Genomic DNA, 24,114 nt, shown 5'->3' on the forward strand with positions numbered 1-24,114 from the left:
TTTCAGCGTGGTACTTTGGCATAATGAGTGATCATTAACAGTGATTTGATTTTCCTCTTCAAAAAGACCAGTGAGACTAAATGTGAAGCCTGAAAAACCAAGGGAAGGTGATACTATTGTACTGCGCTGTGTGTGCAAGGATTCCTATAAGTGTAGGAGCAAAGATTATGACTTCTACAGAAACAACTCTCTTGTGAAATATGTTTCTGGGAATCCCATTATATACAAAATCCAACGAGCAACCATGATCGATTCTGGATGGTATCATTGTACAATTCGCAGCGATGGGGAAACGTACCCATCCAGGCCCGTGCCAGTCACTGTTAAAAGTGAGTAGACAATGTAAGTGTACGCTTGCTCAGGAGGAACAGGTGACTTTAGAACTATGGTTCCCAAAGCTCTCCACCACGGGTGGGTTTTCCTCGCATTATGTCTGCGTCTACACAAGAGGCTCGACACCATTCAAGAAAAAGCAGCCTGCTTGATTGGCACCTCATCCACCACCTTAAAAATTCACTCCCTCCACCACCGGTGGACCGTGGCTGCAGTGTGCACCATCTACAAGGTGCACTGCAGCAACTCACCAAGGCTTCTTCGGCAGCACCTCACAAACACCGTGACCTCTTCCACCTAGAAGGACAAGGGCAGCAGACGCATAGGAACAGAACCACCTCCAAGTTCCCCTCCAAGTTATACCCCATCCTGACTTGCACGTATATTGGCCGTTCCTTCATTTTCACTGGGTCAAAATCCTAGAACTCACTCCCTATCTGCACTGTGGGAGTACCTTCACCACATGGACTGTAGCGGTTCAAGTAGGCCCCTGTCCTTCTAGGTGTTAGAGCTCGCCAGTATGGTAGGTGCTGCCGAAGTATCCTTGGAGAGCTGCTGCACTGCATCTTGTAGATGGTACACACTGCTGCCACAGTACGCCGGTGATGGAGGGAGTGAAGGTTTAAGATGGTGGATGGAGTTCCAATCAAGGGGGCTGCTAATAATGAGGATTCAGTCTCAGTGGGTATCCCCTTTCGGTCAGTATATAGTTAATGGTCTGTCACTGGTGCTCACTGGACTCCCACACCATCAATCAGGTTATGAGCAACCTATGGATGAAAGATGTGTGCACAAACTACTGATTGTATGAATTCGCAGACATGCAATTTGTAGAATATAACTTAATCCCACATGAACATGCCAATTCTTTTCACTCCAGGAATTCCAGTCTCTAATGTACAGCTACATTTCAGTCCGAGCTATGGCACCATAAGAGAAGGAAGCAATCTCACGCTGAATTGCTCAGTGAGTGAAGGTTCTTCACCGATGGTGTATGCCTGGTACAGAGGAGGAATGCGCATCCACAAAGAAAGCTCATCCAGCAGAGAGGTCAGTTACAAAATCATTCATTTCACTGAGAGCCTCGTGGGCATGTACAGCTGCAGCGTGTCCAATGAAGTGGAAGGAAAGGAAATTACCCTTCGCAGCCGAGCCATTGAAGTAAATGTTAAAGGTGAGGATCAGCATCAATGAGAATCATTGCGATAATAAAACAAATAATAATTATGATAGTACTATTAACAGTCTTAGGGGGGTAAATTGGGTTGCTTTGCACCTCCTGCTGGTGCCCGGGGTGGTTGCAAATGGGGCGTAAAGCCCCTAGCACCCAGGCGCAGTGCCGCTAATGCCTTTGGTGAAATTCAGCAGGAGGTTATCGGCAGCGGTACCTGGTAGCGCCCTGCAGCACTGCAGCTTCACCATGTTCACCACCCCACTCGCGTCCCGGCTGCACAATTTGGTCGCACCCCCTGACCTACTGCCAGAAGCTATATCCATCAGGGTCAGCAGGGCTTTGTTGCAGCAGCGGCGGCGCTAATTAAAGGGCAGCTGCCAAGGCACCAATTTTCTGCTCCGCATGCCAGCACCTTCCATGTTTACTTCCTCATGTGGTGTGTCAGCCTTGATCACTCAGCCAGGCACTCCTCCCCATAATGTCTCCCAATATAATGTATGCAAGTTTGCTGATAATACAAAGCTAGGTGGGGCAGTAAGCTCTGAGGAGAACACAAAGAGTCTGCAAAGGTATATAGATAGACTAAGTGAGTGGGCAATAAGGTGGCAGATGGAATATAAAGTTGCAAAATGTGAGGTTATTTAGTTTGGTAGGAATAATGGAAAAACAGAATATTTTTTTAATGGTGCGAAACCATTAAGCGTTTTGGTTCAGAGGGATAAGAACATAAGAACATAAGAAATAGGAGCAGGAGTAGGCCAATCGGCCCCTCGAGCCTGCTCCACCATTCAATAAGATCATGGCTGATCTGATCCTAACCTCAAATCTTCTATCACTCTGCATCCACCCGAACCCATGTGATCTCCCGGGAGAGGCGAAAAACCAGATAAAGACCCAATGGCCAATTTGGGAGAAAAAAATCTGGGAAATTCCTCTCCGACCCATCTAGGCGATCGAAATTCTTCCAGGAGATCACTCTGTCCCTATATTTTCTACAGTACTTACCTTCTGTAAAGGCGATCTCCACCCCAGCCAGGAACAGGAATAAAACCATCTCCTGAAATCTAACAGAATTAGAACACAGTAGGAGCAGAAGAAGGCTACACGGCCCCTGGGCCCGCTCCACTACCCACAGGGCCATGACCATTCCGAAACCAGACTCATGTCCAATTTCCTGCCCGCTCCCCGTAACCCTTTATTCCCTTTACTTCTAGGAAACTATCTATTTCTGTTTTAAATTTATTTAATGATGTAGCTTCCACAGCTTTCTGGGGCAGCAAATTCCACAAACCTACCACCCTCTGAGTGAAGAAGTTTCTCCTCATCTCAGTTTTGAATGAGCAGCCCCTTATTTTAAGATTATGCCCCCTAGTTCTAGTTTCACCCATCATTGGGAACATCCTCACCGCATCCACCCGATCAAGCCCCTTCACAATCTTATATGTTTCAATAAGATCGCCTCTCATTCTTCTGAACTCCAATGAGTAGAGTCCCAATCTACTCAACCTCTCCTCATATGACCACCCCCTCATCCCCGGGATTAACCGAGTGAACCTTCTTTGTACTGACTCGAGAGCAAGTATGTCTTTTCTTAAGTATGGACACCAAAACTGTATGCAGTATTCCAGGTGCGGCCTCACCAATACCTTGTACAACTGCAGCAATACCTCCCTGTTTTTATATTCCAACCCCCTAGCAATAAAAGCCAACATTCCATTGGCCTTCTTAATCACTTGCTGCACCTGCATACTAACTTTTTGAGTTTCGTGCACCAGGACCCCCAGATCCCTTTGTACTACAGTACTTTCCAGTTTCTTGCCATTAAGATAATAACTTGCTCTATGATTTTTCCTGCCAAAGTGCATAACCTCACACTTTCCAGTATTGTATTCCATCTGCCAAATCTCTGCCCACTTACTTAGCCTGTCTATGACCCTTTGCAGGTTTTTTATGTCCTCCTCACTCACTACGTTCCCTCCCATCTTTGTATCATCTGCAAACTTTGATATGTTACACTCGGTCCCCTCCTCCAAATCGTTAATATAGATTGTAAAGAGTTGGGGACCCAGCACTGACCCCTGCGGAACACCACTAGTTACTGGTTGCCAATCTGAGAACGAACCATTTATCCCAACTCTCTGCTTTCTGTTAGAGAGCCAATCCTCCACCCACGCCAGAATATTACCCACAATCCCGTGATTTTTTATCTTGAGCAATAATCTTTTGTGTGGCACCTTGTCAAATGCCTTTTGGAAGTCTAAATACACTATGTCCACTGGTTCCCCTTTATCCACCCTGTATGTTACTTCCTCAAAAAACTCAAGCAAATTTGTTAAACATGACTTCCCCTTCATGAAACCATGCTGAGTTTGCCCTATTAAATTATGTTTATCCAAATGTCCCGTTACTGTCTCCTTAATAATGGACTCTAACATTTTACCAACCACAGATGTTAGGCTAACAGGTCTATAGTTTCCAGCCTTCTGCCTACTACCCTTTTTAAATAAGGGTGTTACATTAGCAGTTTTCCAATCTGCCGGGACCTTTGCTGAGTCCAGTGATTTTTGGAAAATTATTACCAATGCATCCACAATCCCTACCGCTACTTCCCTCAAGACCCTGGGATGCAAGCCATCAGGTCCAGGGGTTTTATCCGCCTTGAGTCCCATTATTTTACCAAGTACCACTTCCTTAGTGATTTTAATCGTATTTAGTTCCTCCCCCCCTAGAGCCCCCTGTTTGTCCAGTGTTGGGATATTCTTAGTGTCCTCTACTGTAAAGACTGATACAAAATAATTGTTCAGTGTTTTTGCCATCTCCATGTTTCCCACCATTAATTTCCCGGTCTCATCCTCTAAGGGACCAACATTTACTTTAGCCACCCTTTTTCTTTTTATATAACTATAGAAACTTTTACTGTCTGTTTTTATATTTTTTGCTAATTTACTTTCATAATCTATCTTCCCTTTCTTAATCAATCTTTTTGTTATTTTTTGCTGTCTTTTAAAGACTTCCCAATCTTCCATCCTCCCACTAGATTTGGCTACCTTATATGCCCTTGTTTTTAGTCGGATACTATCCTTAATTACTTTAATTAGCCACGGATGGCTATCTTTTCTTTTACACCCTTTTTTCCTCAGTGGAATATATTTTTTTTGGAAGTTGTAAAATAACTCCTTAAATGTACACCACTGGTCATGTACCGTCTTACCCTTTAATCTATTTTCCCAGTCCACTCTTTTGGTGTCCACGTACAGGAAACACAGCGATTTAGCATGCAGGTACAGCAATCGATTATGAAGGCAAATGGCATGCTGGCCTTTAATGCAAGGGGGTTGGAGTACAAGACTAAGGAAGCCTTGCTACTATTATTCAGCGTCTTGTGAGACCACACCTGGAGTACTGTGCACAGTTTTGGTCTCCTTATCTGGGAAAGGATAAACTTGCCTTGGAGGCGGTGCAAAGAAGATTCATTAGATTGATTCCTGCGATGAGAGCTTTGTCCTATGAGGAGAGATTGAGTAGATTGGATCTAAACTCTCTGGAGTTTAGAAGAATGAGAGGTGATCTCAATGAAACTTAATCGATTCTGAAGGGGATTGGCTGGTTAGATGCTGAGAGGTTGTTTCCCATGACTGATGGGTCTAGAACAAGCGGGCATGGACTCAGGTTTGAGAATCTTTGGCAGTCTCTACCAAAATGTCTGTAGATGCTGAATCATTTATATTCAATTCTGAGATAGATAGATTTTTGGACTCTAGGGGACTCCATAGATACGGAGATCATGCGGGAAAGTGGAGTTGAGGTCAAATTAAAATTAAAATTAATAGAGATTGAACGGATGATCAGGTGATATATTTAACAACCGATCCTCAACAGTTGCCAGACAATATTTGCCTCTATTAAGGAAATGATAGGACCAAACAGTTTAGGTCAGCAATGTAGCCTGCGAGATACCTTGGGGGCGAAATACCACCAGTTATAGGACACCATCCGATATTGAGTTCCATCAACTGCATTGGAACTAAATATCAGGCTGTGCATATAATGCGCGGCCGATCTGATACCACCCGTTTTGTTACACCGCCCGAGACATATTTCCACTTCATTGAAATTTGGAGAATGCTGCAGTTTCGCCTTCTCTGCTCCAAGTAGAACAAACCCAGATTCTCCAGTCTATCCACGTAACTGTAAGCCTTCTTCCCTGGACCCATTCTAGTAAATCTCTTCTCTACCCTTTCCAAAGCCTTCAGGTCCTTCCTCAAATGTGCTGCACAGAATTGGACACAGTACTCCAGCTGAGGCCGAACTCGCATCTTATGTACTTATGTAGGTTTAGCAAAATTTCCTGGCATTTGTACTCTATGTCGCTATTTACAAAGCACAGGATCCCATATGCTTATTAACTGTGTTGCTGACCTGCCCTGCCACTTTCAAAGATTGGTGCGCAAGCACCCTCAGGTCCCTCTGTTCATGCACCCCTTTTAAAATATTACCATTTTGTGTGTCATGTTTCTCCTCATTCTTTCTACCATAATATATCGCCTCACGCTTTTCTGTGTTTAATTTCAGCTACCGTGGGTCCACCCAATCCACCAGCCTGTCTATGCCTTCTTGAAGTCTACTAATATCTTTGTCACTGTTCTACACTTCCAAGTTTCACATCGGCTGCAAATTTAGAAATTTTGCCAGGACATGTCATGGTACATAAGAACATAAGAGCAGGAATAGGCCACTTGGCCCCTCGAGCCTGCTCCACCATTCAATAAGATCATGGCTGATTTTTTGCTCAAATCCAATTCACCGCCCGCTCCCCATAACATTTCACGCCCTTATCTAGCAAAAATCTATCTCCACCTTAAATGTATTTAATAACCCCGCACCCACGGCACACTGGCGCAGAGAATTCCACAAATTTATGACCCTCTGACAGAAGAAATTCCTCCTCATCTCATTTCTAAAAGGGCGAACTTTTATTCCAGAACTTTGCCTCCACTTTCTAGATTTCCGCTCAAAGGGAAATATCCTCTCTGCATCTACCTTGTAGAGCCCCCTCAGTATCTTATACTTTTCAATAAGATCACCTCTCATTCTTCTAAATTCCAATGAGTATAGGCCCAACCTGCTCAACCTTTCCTCATAAGTAAACCCCCTCATCTCTGGAGTTAACCTAATGAATCGTCCCTGAACTGCGTCCAATGTAAGTATATCCTTCCTTACATAAGGAGACCAAAAATGTACGCAGCACTCAAGGTGTGGTCCCACCAATACCTGTACATTTTTAGCAGAACGTCCCTGCTTTTATACTCCAACCCCCTTGCAAATAAAGGCCAAAATTCCATTTGCCTTTTTGATTACTTGCTGTACCTGCATGCTAACTTTTTGTGTTTCATGCACAAGGACCCCCGGGTCCCTCTGAACTGTAGCATTTTGTACACTCCCTCCATTTAATAATAATTTGCTTTTATATTTTTCCTGCCAAAGTTCATAACCTCGCAATTCCCACATAATACATTCACCTGCCAAATGTTTGTCCACTCACTTAGCCTGCCTACATCTCTTTGCAGGTTCTTTGATTCCTCTGCACATCTTGCTTTGCCACCCATCTTTGTAGCATCCACAAATTTGGCTACATTAAGTCGACCTTTTCTCCAAGTCCTCAATGAAGATTGTAAATAGCTGAGGCACCAGAACTGGTCCCTGCGGCACCCCACTAGTTACCGTTTGCCAACTGGAAATGACCCACTTATCCCAACTCTCTGCTTTCTGTTCGTTAGGCAGATTACCTATCAATGCTAATGGCCCAGAAATTAGGATCGATGTGCACTCACCCGGCGCGCCGGCATCTGAAGCCTGGGCCTGCTTGGAATTCCTGTCACTGGCCCGGTTCAGATGTCGGCACGATGTGCTTGCTTCATCCAGCGGCGTAATTAGTGCGATATGCCGGCTGGGATCAGGTGAGCACTGTGCAGCCAATTAGGGGAGGGGAAACTTCATTCATGAGTTTGATAGGAAGAACTGTCAAACTCATGAAAAGTACGGGCACCCAAAAGACTAGTTTAACTTTAAATAAAATTTAAAAAACATCCCCATAATTAAATAAACTATAAATAACTTTTAAAAACTATTTTAAACAATTAATCAAATTAAAAAAAATTTTTTTTTTAACAAATCGGTTCTAAAAATAAACATACCTTGCTGTAAATTCTTTAAAAATAATAAACCTGTGGAATAAATTTTCTAAATTTTATTAATAGACCACTTACCTGTAAAACTAAGTACTTACATCTGGTTTTTTCAAGCGTGAGTACCCCATCCGTACTCACGCGTTGGGCCCCGAATTACTGGCCCAATATGTTACCTTCAATTACGTGAGCTCTTATCTTATTCAGTAACCTTTTATCGGATGCCTTCTGGTATTCCAAATACATCACATCCACTGGTTGACGTTTGTCCACCCTACCCGTTACCTCCTCAAAGAACTCCATAAAATTTGTTAAGCATGATTTCCCTTTCATAAAACCATGCTGCCTCTGCTTTACTGCATTATGATTTTCCAAATGTGCTGCTAATGCTTCCTTAATGAAGGACTCCAGCATCTTCGCAACGACAGATTTTAGGCTAGCTGTTCTATAGTTTCCTGCTTTCTGTGTCCCTCCTTTCTTAAATAGGGCTGTTACATTTGATGTTTTACAATCTGCTAGTTCCTCTCCAGAGTCCAGGGAATTTTGGTATATTGCAACCAATGAATCCACTATCGCTGCAGCCACTTATTTTAAGACCCTAGGATGCAGGCCACCTAGTCTAGGGGACTTATCATGTTTTAGACCAATATTTTACCAAGTAATATTTCCTTAGTGATAATGAATGTCTTTAGTTCCCCCCTCCCAGTGGCCCCTTGATTATCCATTATTGGGATGTTGTTAGTATCTTCTACCATGAAGACAGATACAAAATATTTCCCCGTTCTGCATTATTAATTCCCCAGTCATATCCTCTAAGGGACCAACGTTTACTTTAGCTACTCTCTTCCTTTTTATATACCTGTAGAAGCTCTTACTGTCTGTTATAATGTTTCTTGCCTGTTTACTCTAATGATTCATCTTCTCCAGCTTTATTATTTTTTTAGTCTACCTTTGTTGGTTTTTAAAAGTTTCCCGAGCCTCTGGTCTCCCACCAATCTTGCCAACATTCTATGGCTTCGTTTTCAATTTGATACCATCCTTTACTTCCTTAGTTGACCACGGAGAATGCTCCCTTCTCTTAAAATCATACTTCCTCATTCGAATATATTTTTGTTGGGACTTATGTAATATCTCTTCAAATGTCTGCCACTGCATTTCAACTCTCTTACTCTGTACTTTATTTTTTCCAGTCCACTTTAGCCAGTTCTGCCCTCATGCCATTGTAATTGCCTTTGCTAAGATCAAGACACTGGTTTGAGATGCAATTTTCTCACCCTCCAACTGAATTTGACATTCAGCTATGCTACGATCACTCTTTCCTGGAATATGCTTTACTATGAGATCATTTATTAATTCTGACCCATTACCTACTACCAGATCCAAGATAGCCTGCTCCCTGGTTGCTTCCATTAGACACTGTTCTAGGAATGGTTCCTGGATACACTCTATGAACTCCTCCTCAAGGCTACCATGCCCAATTTGATGAGTCCAATCAATATGGAGATAAAAATCACCCATGATTGTTACCGTATCTTTTTTACAAGCATCCATTATTTGTTGATATATACTCTGTCCAACAGTACTGCTACTGTTCGGGGGCCTGTAGAATACGCCAACAATTTTTGTCTCCAGCCAAACCGATTCTACATCCTGATGTTCTGAGGGTAGATGCAGGGAGGATGTTTCCCCTTGCTGGGGAGTCCAGAACCAGGGGTCACATTCTCAGAATATGGTTGTCCTTATGCCTGTTTCCAAGTCAGTATTTTTCTGTTTCAATTTATTTCTTCTACTGCTTAAAACGAATGTCTAAAATATAATGGGTAATCTTCACCTTCAGTGCTCGGGACGTTTTACGACATTCAAGGCACTGTGTACGTGCAAGTTATTTTTTTTGTTTATTTAACAACAACTACAGCTTGTATTTATATAGCACCTCTAACGTAGTAAAACGCCCCAGGACGCTACACAGAAGTATTATATTACAAAAAAAAATTGACATCGAGCCACATAAGGAGAAATTAGGGCACGTTTCCAATAGCTTGGTAAAAGAGGCAGGTTTTAAGGAGCATCTTAAAGGAGGAAGGCCAGCTAGCGAGGCAGAGAGGTTTCAGCAGGGAATTCCAGAGCTTAGTGTCTAAGCAACAGACGGCACGGCCACTAATGGTTGAGCGATTATAATCAGGGGTGCTCAACAGGACAGAATTAGAGGAGTTCATATATCTCGGGGGGCTGTAGGGCTGAAGGAGATTGTATTGACAGGGAGGGGCAAGGCCATGGAGTGATTTGAAAACAAGGATGATAATTTTGAAGTCGAGGCACTGATTAACCGGCAGCCAATGAAGGTCAGCGAGCACAGGGGTGATGGGCGAACGGTAGATTGGGTGCTTTGGAATAGTCAACTCCAGAAGTAAAAAAGGCATGGATGAGAGTTTCAACAGCGAATGACCTGAGGCAAGAGTGGAGACGGGCGATTTTACAGAGGTGGAAATAGGCCGTCTTTGTTATGCTGCGGATATGTGGTCGGAAGCTCATTTCAGGGTCAAATATGGCACCAAGGTTGCAAACAGTGTGGTTCCGCCTCAGACAAATGTTAGGGAGAGGGATGAGGTCATTTGCTAGGGAACTGAAGTTTTTGGCAGGGACCAATAACAATGGCTTCGGTCTTCCATATATATTTTGGAGAAAATTTCTGCTCATCCAGAATTTTATGTCGGACAAGCAGTCTGACAATTTAGAGACCGTGGAGGGATCGGGATATGTGGTGGTGAGATAAAACTGGGTGTCTTCAGCATACACGTGGAAAATGGCGCTATGCTTCTGGATGATGTCGCCAAGTGGTAATATGTGGATGAGAAATAGGAGGGAGCAAAGGATAGATCCTTGGGGGACACCAGAGGAAGTGATGCCGGAGAAGGAACAGAAGGTGTTTCAGGTGATGCTCTGGCTACGGTTAGAGAGATAAGAATGGAACCAGGCGAGTGCAGTCCCACCCAGCTGGACGACAGAAAATAAATTGATTTCAGTGATAGAAACACTCAGCAGGTCAGGCAGCATCTGAGGAGAGAGAAACAGAGTTATCGTTTAGAAGAATGAGAGCTGATCTCACAGAAACATACAACATTCTTACAGGACTTTACAGGGTAGATGCAGTGAGGATGTATCTCCTGGCTGGGGTGTCTAGAAATAAGGGTCACTGTCTCAGAATATGCTATCGGTCATTTAGGACTGAGATGAGGCAAAACTTCTTCACACAGACGGTGGTGAATCTTTGTAATTCATTACCCCAGAGGGCTGTGGAGGCTCACTTGTTTAGTATATTCAAGACAGAGACGGATAGATTTTTGAATAATAAGGGCATCAAGGGATATGGGAATAGTTCAGGGAAGCGGAGATGAGGTAGAATGTCAGCCAGGATTTCATTGAATGGCGGTTCAGGCTTGAAAGTCCAAATGGCCTACTCCTGCTCCTATTTCCTATGTTCATATATTTGGTCCTAGTTGTTGATTAGCATAATTTGTAGATGATGAAACAGACGTCTCCTGGTTTAGCACTCAAGCACGAATTAGATGCAATTTTCTCTGAGCATTATATTTGGCTCCACTCACGCACTTCCACTGAAGGTGAGCAATGTGCTAGCTGAAACACAGAGGCAAGTTTCCGGATGGCTCAGGGACTGAGTGAAGAGCGCATGGGATCATGGATGCGGCACTCTGCCGGTCCTGGTGGAGGAGGACCTGAGAAGGAGGGATGTCCTGTACCCACTGGGGGAAGGTGTCCATCTCTCCCTCCTGTCCCCCCTATCCCTCACTCCTGCAACAGCTGATGATGCCCTGCCCGCATCTTGCCCTCATCCCATTCCTCCTTCAAGCTAAGGTGGACCCATTGCAAGATGCCGATGCGCAAGCACTCCCTTACTCTTGGTGACTCCGATAGGGAGTGCAATAATGTAGTCGAACAGGCAACTTACTCGTTTTCGATTAAGCCTTCACAGAATTTCTGAATAAATGTTGATAGAGTGTTGTTGAATTATTTACAAAGTGTTCCAGGAAGTCTCCCATGGGATTCAAAATCCTCTTCAAATCAACAGCAGCAAGGGATCAGGAAAAGGGTGATCACAGTGGAAATTCTTTTGGGTGGTGCCACTAAACCTGCTGTAACGGTTTGGCTGGTGGTTTAGAAGGCATGCAGAATATTTGCCTTTATTAACCGAGGCATAAAATACAAGAGCAGGGAGGTTATGCTTGATCTGTATCAAAAACTGGTTCGGCCAGAGCTCCAGTACTGTGTGCAGTCTTTGTCATCACATTGCAGGAAGGATGTGATTGCACTAGGGAGGGTGCAGGAGAGATTTACGAGGATGTTGCCTGGGCTGTAGAATTATAGCAATGACGAAAGATTAGATAGGCTGGGGTTGTCTTCGCTGGAACAGAGGCGACTGATGGGAAACCTTATTGTATGTATAAAATTATGAGGGTCCTAGATAGAGTGGAGAGGAAGATTCTATTTCCCTTAGCATCAGTGTCAGCAACCATGGGGCATAGATTTAAAGAAATTGGTAGGAGGTTTCGAGGAGATTCGAGGAGAAATTTCTTCACCCAGATGGTGGTGCGATTCTTGAACACACTGCCTATAAATGGTGGTAGAGGCAGAAACCCACACCATATTTAAAAAGAACTTCGATATGCACTTGAAGTGCCATAAACTACAAGGTGACTGACCAAGAGCTGGAAAGTGGGATTAGGTTGGATAGCTCTTTGTGGGCCGGCACGGACATGATGGGCCGAAATGGCCTCCTTCTGTGCTGTAAATTTGAACAACAAATAATTTCTATATGCAGCGCCAGTTAGTCATTTCCACTGCAGTTGTGAACCTGCTTGAGCTGAATTTATAGGCCATTGATTTATTACTGTCCTTATGTATGTTTTCAAATTAGTCACTTTGTACATGCAAGGGGCCTAGAAACAGAGAAGATAGGAGCAGGATTAGGCCATTCAGCCCCTCGAGCCTGCTCCGCCATTCAATGCAATCATGGCTGATCATCCAAATACAATACCCGTTCGCTGCTTTCTCCCCATACCCCTTGATCCCTTTAGCCTTAAGAAATATATCCAACTCCTTCTTGAATATATTTAATGTATTGGCCTCTACTGCATTCTCTGGTAGAGAATTCCACATGTTCACCACTCGCTGGGTGAAGAAATTCTTCTCATTTCAGTCCTAAATGGCCTGCCCCTTATCCATAGAATGTGACCCCTGGTTCTGGACTCCCCGACGATCGGGAACATCATTCCTGCATCTAGTCTGTCCAGTCCTGTCAGAATTTTATAAGTTTCAATGATTTCCCCTCTCATTCTTCTAAACTCCAGTGAGTACAAGCTCAATCATCCAAATCTCTCCTCATACGTCATCCCTGCCATCCCAGGTATCAGCCTGGTGAATCTTCGTTGTACACTTTCCATGGCAAGAATATCCTTCCTCAGATAAGGCGACCAAAACTGCACACAATACTCAAGATGTGGTCTCACCAAGGCCCTGTACAACTGCAGCAAGTCATCCTTGTTCCTGTACTCAAACACTCTCGCTACGAATGCCAGCATACCATTTGCCTTCTTACCGCCTGCTGCACCTGCATGCTTACCTTCAGTGACTGGTGCACAAGTACACCCAGGTCTCATTGCACTTCCCCTTCTCCCAATCTATTGCCGCTCAGATATTAATCTGCAATCTTCACCTCCACCACTCGGGAAGTTACTGCATTTAAGTCACTGTGTTTTTGTTGTTGTTGGTTGTATCGCTTGAAATGTACTTATTCATAAAATTGTCTTATCCCAGTCCCAGTGAGCTGCCCATCTTGCATTCCCGGATTGAACACTTGTATTGTTGCTATTGGAGACAGGATGCCATTAATTTTCAAGTCCCAAAGTGACACGCCGCCCATAAATTAGCTGTTCTATCGTGGCCAACATCTCTGTGGCAACACGGCAGTCACCAACAGGGAGTTTCTCCATTACAGTGCAGTCCACTGCAGTCAATGGAACAGAATACCAGGCGCTATGTCGAACGGGCGGCTGGTCCACTACCGCCCATTTTGCCACACCGCCCTAGATGATTTTCTGCCCCGATAATGTTTAAGTAGCGCTCGGAAACCTCTGCAATGAATTGTTTACCTCCAATCAGCTGGTCACTGTTAGGAGAGGGCGGTCAGTCAACCGATAGCCACCACCTGCCGTTCAGCCTCCTCAAGGCGCGCTGGCATGCAATTTGACTGGCAATCAGCCCCTTCAGGGCCCTCTGGTCCGTCATTCCTCGTGCAAGCTTCAGGTCCTTTACCAAGATGGCGTATTTCGCTAAACGCCGGATGAAGTGTCATTTCAGCTGAAGTTCCCATCTTGGCAAACTAGGAGGCTCTATATCGCCACAGCGTTGATCGACCAGGATGACTGTAGGGATGGAAAACGTTACTTATCAGGAGATTCTTGAGCTACTGTGACTAACTCTAGTGGCGTAAACAAGATTGAGGGTTAATTTATTAAAGATAATTTTGCACGTTAAATGTGGGTAAATAGTGAAAGGCTAATTGATCTGGCTGGGAAGTCAGTATGGAGGGCACAAGAAAATAAATTTTTCACTAATAGCGGGAGTATAGATGTTAGAAGAACGTTCCTTATTTAGACGATTGCAGGAGTATGGAAAGATTTGCCAGAAGTAGTAGTGGTGGAGACAGTGATCGTAAAGAATAAATTCGAAAATATCTTCTTCTTAGGCAGTCCATCGGAAAAGAGGATGACGTGCTTTCGCAACTAAATTAATTATCAGGTGACTGATCAGTCCCATGCGGGGCCTACAGTCTCTGTCAAAGGTGGGTCAGACAGTGGTTGAAGGGGCGGTCGGGTGGGCTGCTTGGTTTCACGTGCGCTCCTTCCGCTGTTTGAGCTTGGCTTCCGCTTACTTCCGGCAAAGAGACTCGAGGTGTTTGGCGCCTTCCCGTATGCTTCTCCTCCACTTTGTGCTCTGGTCTTGGGCCAGGGACTCCCAGGTGTCGGTGGGGATGTTGCACTTTTTCAAGCAGGCTTTGAAGGTTTCCTTAAAGCGTTTCCTCTGCTCACCTGGGGCTCTCTTGCCATGCCAGAGCTCCGGGTAGAGCACTTGATTTGGGTGTCTCGTATCGGGCATGTGGACAATGTGACCCATCCATCGAAGCTGATCGAGCGTGGTCAAAGCTTCGATGCTGGGGATGTTGGCCTGAGCGAGAACACTGACGTTGGTGCACCTATCCTGCCAATGGATTTGCAGGATCTTGCGGAGTCTGTGTTGCTGGTACCTCTCAGCTGCTTTGAGGTGCCTGCTGTACATGGCCCATGTCTCTGAAGCATACAGGAGGGTGGGTATCATTACTGCTCTGTAGACCATGAGGTTGGTGCTGGTTTTGAGGTCCTGATCTTCAAGCACTCTCTTCTTCACGTGACCGAAGGAAAATATATGGCTCTGAGTGAGGGTAAGCCAAAGGAATTCGTTTTTGAGTTCCATCAGCAAGTAACTGGCAGAGAAAAAAAGGGTCAAATGGCCGCCTCCTGTTTAAATTGCAGAGCCAGCTAATTCGATAAGCACACTAAGACAGTGCAGAAATTCTCTTTTTGACTAGCAGTCAGTACAAAGCAGGAGCAAGTCAAAGAGAGTAGGATGGTCCCCTTGTGTGGTGCGAATGTTACCTGCCACTTATCACCTCAAGCCTGAATTCATCCAGGTCTTGATGCATGCGGGCATGGACTGCTTCATTATTGAATTACACTACAATGTCCACTGAGGATAACTAACTGATAATCAGTGGTATTAGTTAAATTTGGAGGGGTATTTTCAGAAATAGGATGAACACGAGGAACATGAATTGAAGTTTGTTACATTGGCGGATGGAGAGCTATATGGGTACAGTAGGTGAGTAAGATTTAGTGCAAAACAGGAACGTTTGGATCATTTGGAGTTTGAAGAGGGAGCCGTTACCAGTCCAGATAGGAAGGGATTGTTAAAGTCAAACGGAGAGATGGCAACGCCGTGGATGAGAGTTTCAGTATGAATATGCAGAGGCGGGGATGAAGGGAGTCAGTTCTGTGCATGTGTAACATGTAACTTTATTGCTGCATATGTTGAGAGGTTGAATCTGTATTGATAGAAACAGTATTATGTTATTCATGGGTATGTTTATTTGATTCCAGTGCAGATTCACAAAACCGCGATCAGAGCCTCAGTTCTTACACTTTTTCTTGTCACTGCCCTGATTGCACTGGTTTTTGTCAACCTTCCCAACAAGAAACAAGGTGAGTAATGTTGTACAGGCAGGTGATTAGCTGTATAATCACGGGAAGGGATTCATTGTCTTCTGTATTCAGTTGAGATCAAAACAGGCAGGAGCTTAATTTTGGGGTGAACTCTGTCGCTTAAGGCATTATTTCCCCTTTGTGCTGTTCAGAATCGAGATGCATCTGGGCGAGGGGCAGAAATATAAGGGGCAGTATCACTCGTGGTTAGTGTGAAGGAGGCAAAGTCGCCCCAGGGATTTGTAATGCCATTTTGGTAATATCATAAAGACCTCCTTATTTATTGTTGCTATATTAATAATTCATTCAAGTGCAAGTGTTTGCAAATGTTTACGATTCAGATGAATGAAAATGTTTGCGATTAAGCAAACCCAACAATATTTACTGTACAACTTGCTGAATTAGGTCTCTTGCTATTTTATCCAGACAATTCCTCAAGAATTTCACAACCGCGTGGGTAAGTCCGAGCATTTATTTTTTTACAGTAATCAGGTGTAATTATATTGATGAAAATTCTGAGTCTCTTTATAGCTGAAGTAAATGCGGTTAATGCTTCTAAGAGGTAAAACTCTGTGGGGTAGATTTTTAAATTACATTGAGATTAAGCCTGGCATTATGAATCAAACACCTGTTATAGAAAGTGCCTTATTTTTGATTCCTTTGATTTCAGTGGAATTCAATAATATGCTGTCAACTACAAATTTGACCTGGGCGATCGCGCAAAATGGGCGGTATCTGATCGGATCAGCCCCCGTTACATGCAGAGCCTGATTTGCAGTTCCATTGCAGTCAGATCGGGAGGGCAGCCAATTCGCTATCGCCTATTTTGCGCTGTCATAATGGATCAATTTCTACCCCCGTGAGCCAAGTTTAGTGACCTCTTGTCAGTATGAGTGAGGTCATTCAGGATCTACTGAGACAATGTCCCATATTTTCCATTTGCAGGCCTCCCGTGGGCGGAGGTCGTCGATCTGGAAAAATCTCTGCCCTAACCTGAGGACTCCGGGGACGCACACGCTTCTGCTCCTGGGCCTCATGAAATGCCAAATGCACAGGGCCCACGGAACCCAGTGGCGCAGGTAGTTCACAGAGTCCCAGGGATCACTTGGACCATGGGGAGCCAAGCAAAGAAGGGAATCTCCCTTCATACACTTGACAGGAAGACCTGTCAAATATATGAATGGAGATCACCCCAAAAACATAGTAAAAGTTTAAATACATATTTATTACAATTTTAAAATGACTTGAAATTACAATAAATTAAGTACTTTAAACAAAAATTTTATTTACTGAAAAATGTTTTTTACACTGCTAAAAATAAACAGCTTTATAAAAGTATTTTTAAATGATAAATCAGTGAAAATGTTTACATTTTTTTAAATAACTTTGAACTCTTTTCCTTGTAAAAGCAGACCTGCCACAGGTTTTCTGCAGGTGGAGGGTCTCCAAAAAGCGGAACTATCCGCCCGCAGAGGCCCTTCTCCCGGGCAGCTGGAGGATCTGTTAAGAACATTCTTGACAGATTGGAAATGCCGGTTTTCAGTGCATGCCTGAAACCAGCATTTCCGCTGTCCCTACGGGTGTTTACACAGCGCGTACCCACCGTTAGGGATCATAATATCCAGACCAACAGCTTCAGATCTCTTGGGACGAAAGTGCCAGAGCTTGGGCACCTGTCTACCTTGAGCTTCTTCAACTTGTCAAATTGATGCGGCCTTGCAATTTGAAAGATGTCTCTTGTAAACTGTATGCTGAGCTTTGACAATAAGTCTAGTATTTCATCCTAATTGGAAGTGATATTTCCGTTATTGGTGATTACTGTTAAACTTCAATCTCTGAGAGCAGGTTTGCACTAAAGGAGGCATCTGGAAATAGAGCACGACCCTGGACTGAAGTGAAATCTGCGGACAATTCCAAGTATACTGGTGTAGGATCAGCCCAGATCACTGGTAAGCTCAACCTGAAATGCATGCGATGAATCGTTGATTGTTCGGAGTAACTTGTCCATTGGGAGATCTCTCCATTACGGTTTTCACTTCAGCCGAAGTTCAGCATAAGCTCCAGAGAGATGATTCTTTCTGTGAGGTTACCACCGAGATTTTACCGAAGTTTTAACGAGACATTAGGAAAAGTCGCATAGAAATTAGAATTCTTTATCCACATACACTCAGCACAATCAAGCATTAGATTTTCTGCTTCACTGCCTGGATATTAAGTATCTATATCTCTAACTATGCCTCAATGTCTCTGTCTATGTCTATGTCTGGTCTCTATGTCTCCGTCTATCTCGAGCTCCATGTTTATCACTATCCCCAATTCTGTGTCTAGCTCTATTTATGCATCTTTAGCTCTAGATCGAGCTCTAGATCTACATCTGTCTCTATTTCCCCTTTCACTATCACTATGTATATTCCAGTCGCTCTCATAAGAGATTAGCGTTTAAATTAAGGCACATGGGATTGAGGGACAGGTATTGACTTGGATAGGGAACTGGTTGGCAAACAGAAAGCAAAGAGTTGGAATAAACGGATATTTTTCCGAGTGGCAGGCAGTGACTAGTGGGGTACCGCAGGGATCGGTCCTAGGACCACAGCTATTCACAATTAATGATCTAGACGAGGGAACTGGATGTAATTTCTCCAAGTTTGCAGATAACACAAATCTGGGTGGGCGCGTATGCTGTGAGGAGGATGCTGAGAAACTCCAGGATCACTTCGACAGGTTGGGTGATTGGGCAGAATCATGGTAGATGCAATATAACGTGGATAAATGCGAGTTTCTCCAGTTTGGTGTCAAAAACAGGAAGGCAGATTATTATCTGAATGGCAATAGATTGGGAGGAGGGGACGTGCAACGAGACCTGGGTTTCGTTGTGAACCAGTCGCTGAAGGTAAGCATGAAGGTGCAGCAGGCGGTTAAGAAGGCAAGTGGTATGTTGGCCTTCGTAGCGTCTTGCTGCAGATGTACATGGCCTTGGTGAGACCACATCTTGTGTATTGTGTGCAGTTTTGGTCGCCTTATCTGAGGAAGGATGTCCTTGCCATTGAAGGATTTCAGCGAAGATTCACCAGGCTGATACCTGGGATGGCAGGAATGACGTATGAGGAGATGTTGGGCCGATTGGTCTTATACTCACTGGAGTTTAGAAGACTGAGAGGGGATCTCATTGAAACTTATAGAATTCTGACAGAACTGGACGGATTAGATGCAGGAAGGATGTTCCCGATGGTCGAGGAGTCCAGAACCAGGGGTCACAGTCGAAGGATAAGGGGTAAGCCATTTAGGACAGAAATGAGGAGGAATTTCTTCACCCAGAGAGTGGTGAACCTTTGGAATTCTCTACCGCGGAAGGCAGTAGAGGCCAATTCATTAAATATATTCAAGAATGAGTTGGATATATTTCTTAAGGCTAATGGAATCTAGGGAAAAGGGGAGAAAGCAGGGACTGGGTACTGAATTTGAATGATCCGCCATGATCACATTGAATCATGGAGCAGGCTCGAGGGGCCGAATGGCATACTCCTGCTCCTATCTTCTCTGTTTCTATGAGTATCTATATCTCTATCCATATATATCTCTATGTATCTATCTACATCTATTTCTATCTCTATCTCCACATCTCTAATTCTATCAAAGTTTCTGTCTCGAAATATATATATAAGTAAAACTATATTTGTATCATTATGCATTCATTAATGTCTATCAATGTCGCTGTCTCCAGTTCATTCTCTATCAGTATCCCCAACTTTATTTCCATCTCAATCCTCTCTCTGCCTCTTTGCCTCTCACTATCAATGGTGATTGATATCTTTATCTCCCTCTACCACTCCAGAGACTTGAGCACAAAAATCTAGGCTTAGACTGCAGTGCAGTGCTGAGGGACTGCTGCCCTGTCAGAGGTGCCATCTTTCGGATAAGAAAATAAACCGAGGCCCCGTCTGCTCTCTCAGATCTGCATAAAAGATCCCATGGCACTATTTTGAAGAAGATCAGGGGAGTTATTCCTGGTGTTCTGTCTAATATTTATCCCTCAATCAACATATCAAGAACGGATTATCTGTCCATTATCACATTGCTGCTTGTGGGTGCTTGCGGTACACAGATTGGCTTCAATTTTTCCTATATTACAACAGTGACTGCACTTCAAAGGTACTTCATTGGCTGCAATTTGAGACGTACGGTGGTCATGAAAGACGCTACATAAATGCAAGACTTTCTTGTGTTTTAGCTCCACCTCCATGTCTATCTCTAGATCTACATCTATCTCAATCTCAATGTCTGCCTCTTGCTCTACAATATTTCTGTATCTACCTCTAACTCTATCTCTCCTATTTGAATCTCTAAGTATATCACATTCTCTGATTCTAGACGCATCACTCACTCAATCTCTATATAATTTCTTCTCTATCTCTCTAGCTATATACCACTGTCTAACTCTTTATTTACATTTATCTCTCCCTCTTCCTCTATCTCTAACCATTTATACCTCTATCACGATCTCTGCTATCTGTATGTCCGTCCCAGTCTCTCTCTATATATATCTATATCCTCGTGTTTAATTATGCACACCATTTATCAAGTGTCTCTATCTGTACCTCAAGTCGATCTCTATCGGATCTCCATTTTTCTATCCATGTTAATCATGTCTCTGCCTTTGCCCCTTTCTATATCTATGTCAACTGATATATCGATCTGTATCTATCTCTATCTCTATCACTATCATTGTCTCCATCTCCATTTCTATCCCTAATCTATAATCTATAATCTATAATATCTGCCTCTAATCGCTAAAGTTACAGCAGTATCTTATGCACACCTGTTGCTTGCTAAACTTAGGTAAGTCTGATTGATCTCTAAAGCGTGAAAGTTTGCATTACATCGAGAAAACAGAAAGTTCAATTATGCAGTTGTTTATGTTATTTTACTTGGAAACTCGCAAGAGCTGAGATGGTTTTACTGCTTCACCACCTCTCGACTGACCGAAACAAAACTGTTATTCCTGTCGGTTGAAGTCACTTCGTTACACTTTATATTTGTTCTGACAATTATTTCCGTGTGAGACTTTATCGACCGCGTAACAGAAAGGTCATTAAAATGTGCAATATCATTGAGATTATTTTATTGATGGAATGTCAATTTCTTTTCAGAGAACCTCTGAAGCTTCTGACGATTACCTGGCGAATGTCGCCTTTAACCATCTACAATTGGAAGGGAACAGGAGGGCCTGGAGCTGGAGAACAATGCAGCTGCTCGGAGTCTACAGTAATCTCCAAAAACATCAGGAGATATTTCTTCACCGGGTGGGCTAGAAATACATCTCGGGCGGTGGCGCAAAGTGGGTGATATCAGATTGGTCGCCCGTGATATGCAGGTGTATTGCAGACAATCGAACCGAATATCCGGCGCTGTGTATAATGGGCGGCCGATCCATTACCGCCCGTTTTTCGCCACCGTCTGGGACCAATTTCTAGGCCATGATTCCTTCTCTCTGTTGTATACAGCTGTTGATTCCTCATCACAGAGAATAAGGCGCTCATCTCGAATAACTTCAGCTTCTGTTTCCGGATGTAGATGCCGCAAGGCCAATGATCTATTGAAACCTTTGATACACTGGCTTCCTGACTGTCACCGGAATATTTTCATTTGGACCTAAACGAGTTTCCATCACTTGGACATTTCCCTTGTAACAACATATAATTAACTACTTAGCTCCCAGATGATTTGGGACTGATTGACTGATTTCGCCTGGAATTTTCGTATTGTTACGAATTAGCTGCATATAATTTGGGTGAACCTTTTAACTTGGGGGTATCTTTTCAGCTGCTGGCCAATTTGATTAGGGTCTGGATAGTTTAATGTATAAGCCTGATTCTTTCTGAAGCTTACTGGATATTTCTTACGTGAATAATTATCTGCTGGATAATTACTTTCAGTGTCGTGTTTCCTTGAATATAACATATTGACGTCGGAGCACACTGATTGGCTGATTTTAACTTGAGTGTATCATTTCAGCCCCTGATCAGTTGGGTTTGGGCAACGTTAGTTTCAGGTAAGAACCGATTGGATGAATGTAACCTTTGTGCTGCCTTTTGACAGCTGAATGTTTAATTGTAAGTGGAATATTTCTCTGCTGGACTCCTTCATTCAGTGTCTAAATGTCTGAACATTTCATGTGGAATTCGGAGAATACTGATTAGCTGATTTGGACCAAAGTGGGCTCTTCCAAATGTAAAACTCATTGGCCTTCCAATTGCAACATACGTCATCAGCAGTGTAAAAGTAACCCGTTTGAAGACAGTTCACGTTCCCTGTTACTGACAGAAGAATGAAATACTTAGCCAATTCTGCTTCCCAATGGCAGGTGGAACCAATGTGTTAGGAAGGGAATATTGTCACTGATCCGAAACATGAATCTTCTAATTATAAGAGGACATGTAGCTTCTAATTATAAGAGAACTAAGTAGATTATCAATTGGTTATCGAAAGAGGCTAAACACGAATGAGAGGAAATGCTTGTTTTTGAAAAAAGTACTATATGTACGTGTCAATGGTTGAAAGGTTGTAGAAGTGTGAGGATTGCAAAAACAAAGCATATTGGGAGTTGCCGTATTGGAGATATTGAACAAGATACAACATGTGATGCAATTGGGTTGTGAACTGTCATGTAACACCCGTGCCTTGGCTCACTTAAAGTGATGGGAAGGGCATCTTTTATTGTAGATGATAAGGCTGCCACAGTTACTCCAGGTACGGTACCTGACTTAAAGCATATCAGATATGGTCACGTAATTTACTGATAATGATAGATGGATGACAACCTAAGTGCAGGCAGCACTAATGAATTGTGAATAGAAAGAACCTTGGTCATTTTTAATAGCTGCTCACAGACTGAATACGTTTGCTGTTACTAATTCACAGTATAATAGTTTCCCCACAGACTGAGGCAGTCAATATTGGAGCTTGACACGTGGAATTTTGAGTGATTTGAGGAAAGCCTCGTGAGGACAGTATTTTGTGATTTCATGAAAAGGTGTACTGATGATTCGCTAATAGACTGTAGTTTACAGTGTGGACCAATGCTATTAAATTCTACACTTAATCGACTCAAAGGTACATAGCTAATCGTCCTTTGGTTCCTAAAAAATTACTTAACATGTTACTTTTAATACAGAATAGCGAAACTGGGTAAACAAAGTAAATATGACTATTGAGACAGTTGCTAATTAACTGATGTTCTAGTAATGTTTAGGAGAGTAGCTGAAGTAATGATTCACAGCCAGTCTGATCAGGGATATAGTTGTAGACTTATCCACTTAACTGGGAGATAATTTGAACAACTTGCCTTTTGGATGGGAATGAGCCTTTCAAAACTTTCAAAAACTCAGACAAAGGACGTATAATTTGAGAACTAGCAAGGAGCAGGGTTGATGCCAGAATGAGAGCAGGAATTAATAGAGAAACAGCAGGAAGGGACAATGTTGGTGCATTAACCAAACTCAGTGGGACGTTCAATGACTGCAGGAAGATTGGCTGCGACTGTGGTAAGGTTGGCAGAAAGGCTGATGGTCACTGTTTTGATGCAGAAACTAACGTGGGGCTGACCACCATTGGGGATTGTTGGTAGTCTGTGACAAACCTCTTATCACTTCGAAAATAATGATTTGACAAGCCAAAAAAACTACAATTTGCAGGTAATGTCAATCTTCAGATTCTTGGAGAGGGTGTCACTGATTGTCGTTGGACACTGGGTTCAGAGCAGATATGTAACCAACAAATACGGAATGAAGACACTGTTCAAGACGTAGATAAAATTGAATATTGTAATGATCAACTAAACACTTGGGAATAGTTAATGTAACCTACGGTCAAACAGACTGACTCCAAGGAGATATGATTTATTGAGAATAGACTGTTGAAACAAATACTCAACAAATGGGATCCTAGCATTATATTAAAAATCTCCATCCCATCTAGAATCTATGATTTTCTGTCATTTCTCATCGACAGACTGTTGCAAAGAGATGCACTAATCCTTATGTTGGACCAAATAATGGAGCTAACAGCTTGGTCAGTTGCAATGCGGATTGGCGTGGACAGAGTTGGCGGAGTA

The 24,114-nt window shown here is 43.2% G+C and overlaps 1 protein-coding gene and 1 long non-coding RNA gene across 2 annotated transcripts in view; both read left to right on the plus strand.

Annotated features, from left to right (window-relative positions):
* Positions 1 to 16,012, plus strand: part of LOC147084990 (Fc receptor-like protein 5) — a 29,868-nt gene extending 13,856 nt beyond the window's left edge. Inside the window, exons 4-6 of the mRNA XM_085979397.1 lie at positions 67 to 329; positions 1,214 to 1,507; positions 15,903 to 16,012. Of these exons, the coding sequence (XP_085835523.1) occupies positions 67 to 329; positions 1,214 to 1,507; positions 15,903 to 16,012 (667 nt within the window). The remainder of the gene's footprint in view (positions 1 to 66; positions 330 to 1,213; positions 1,508 to 15,902) is intronic.
* A 276-nt stretch (positions 16,013 to 16,288) lies between these two features.
* LOC147084991 (uncharacterized) lies at positions 16,289 to 23,788 on the plus strand. The gene is made up of 3 exons (XR_015075881.1): positions 16,289 to 16,461; positions 17,850 to 17,953; positions 21,152 to 23,788. It is a non-coding gene; the product is annotated as an uncharacterized LOC147084991 (long non-coding RNA).
* The last annotated feature ends 326 nt before the right edge of the window (positions 23,789 to 24,114 follow it).

This window comes from Somniosus microcephalus, unplaced genomic scaffold (assembly GCF_052327205.1).
Source record: "Somniosus microcephalus isolate GS21.2 unplaced genomic scaffold, FLI_Smic_1.0 unresolved_chr9, whole genome shotgun sequence".
NCBI classification, from domain to species: Eukaryota; Metazoa; Chordata; class Chondrichthyes; order Squaliformes; family Somniosidae; genus Somniosus; species Somniosus microcephalus.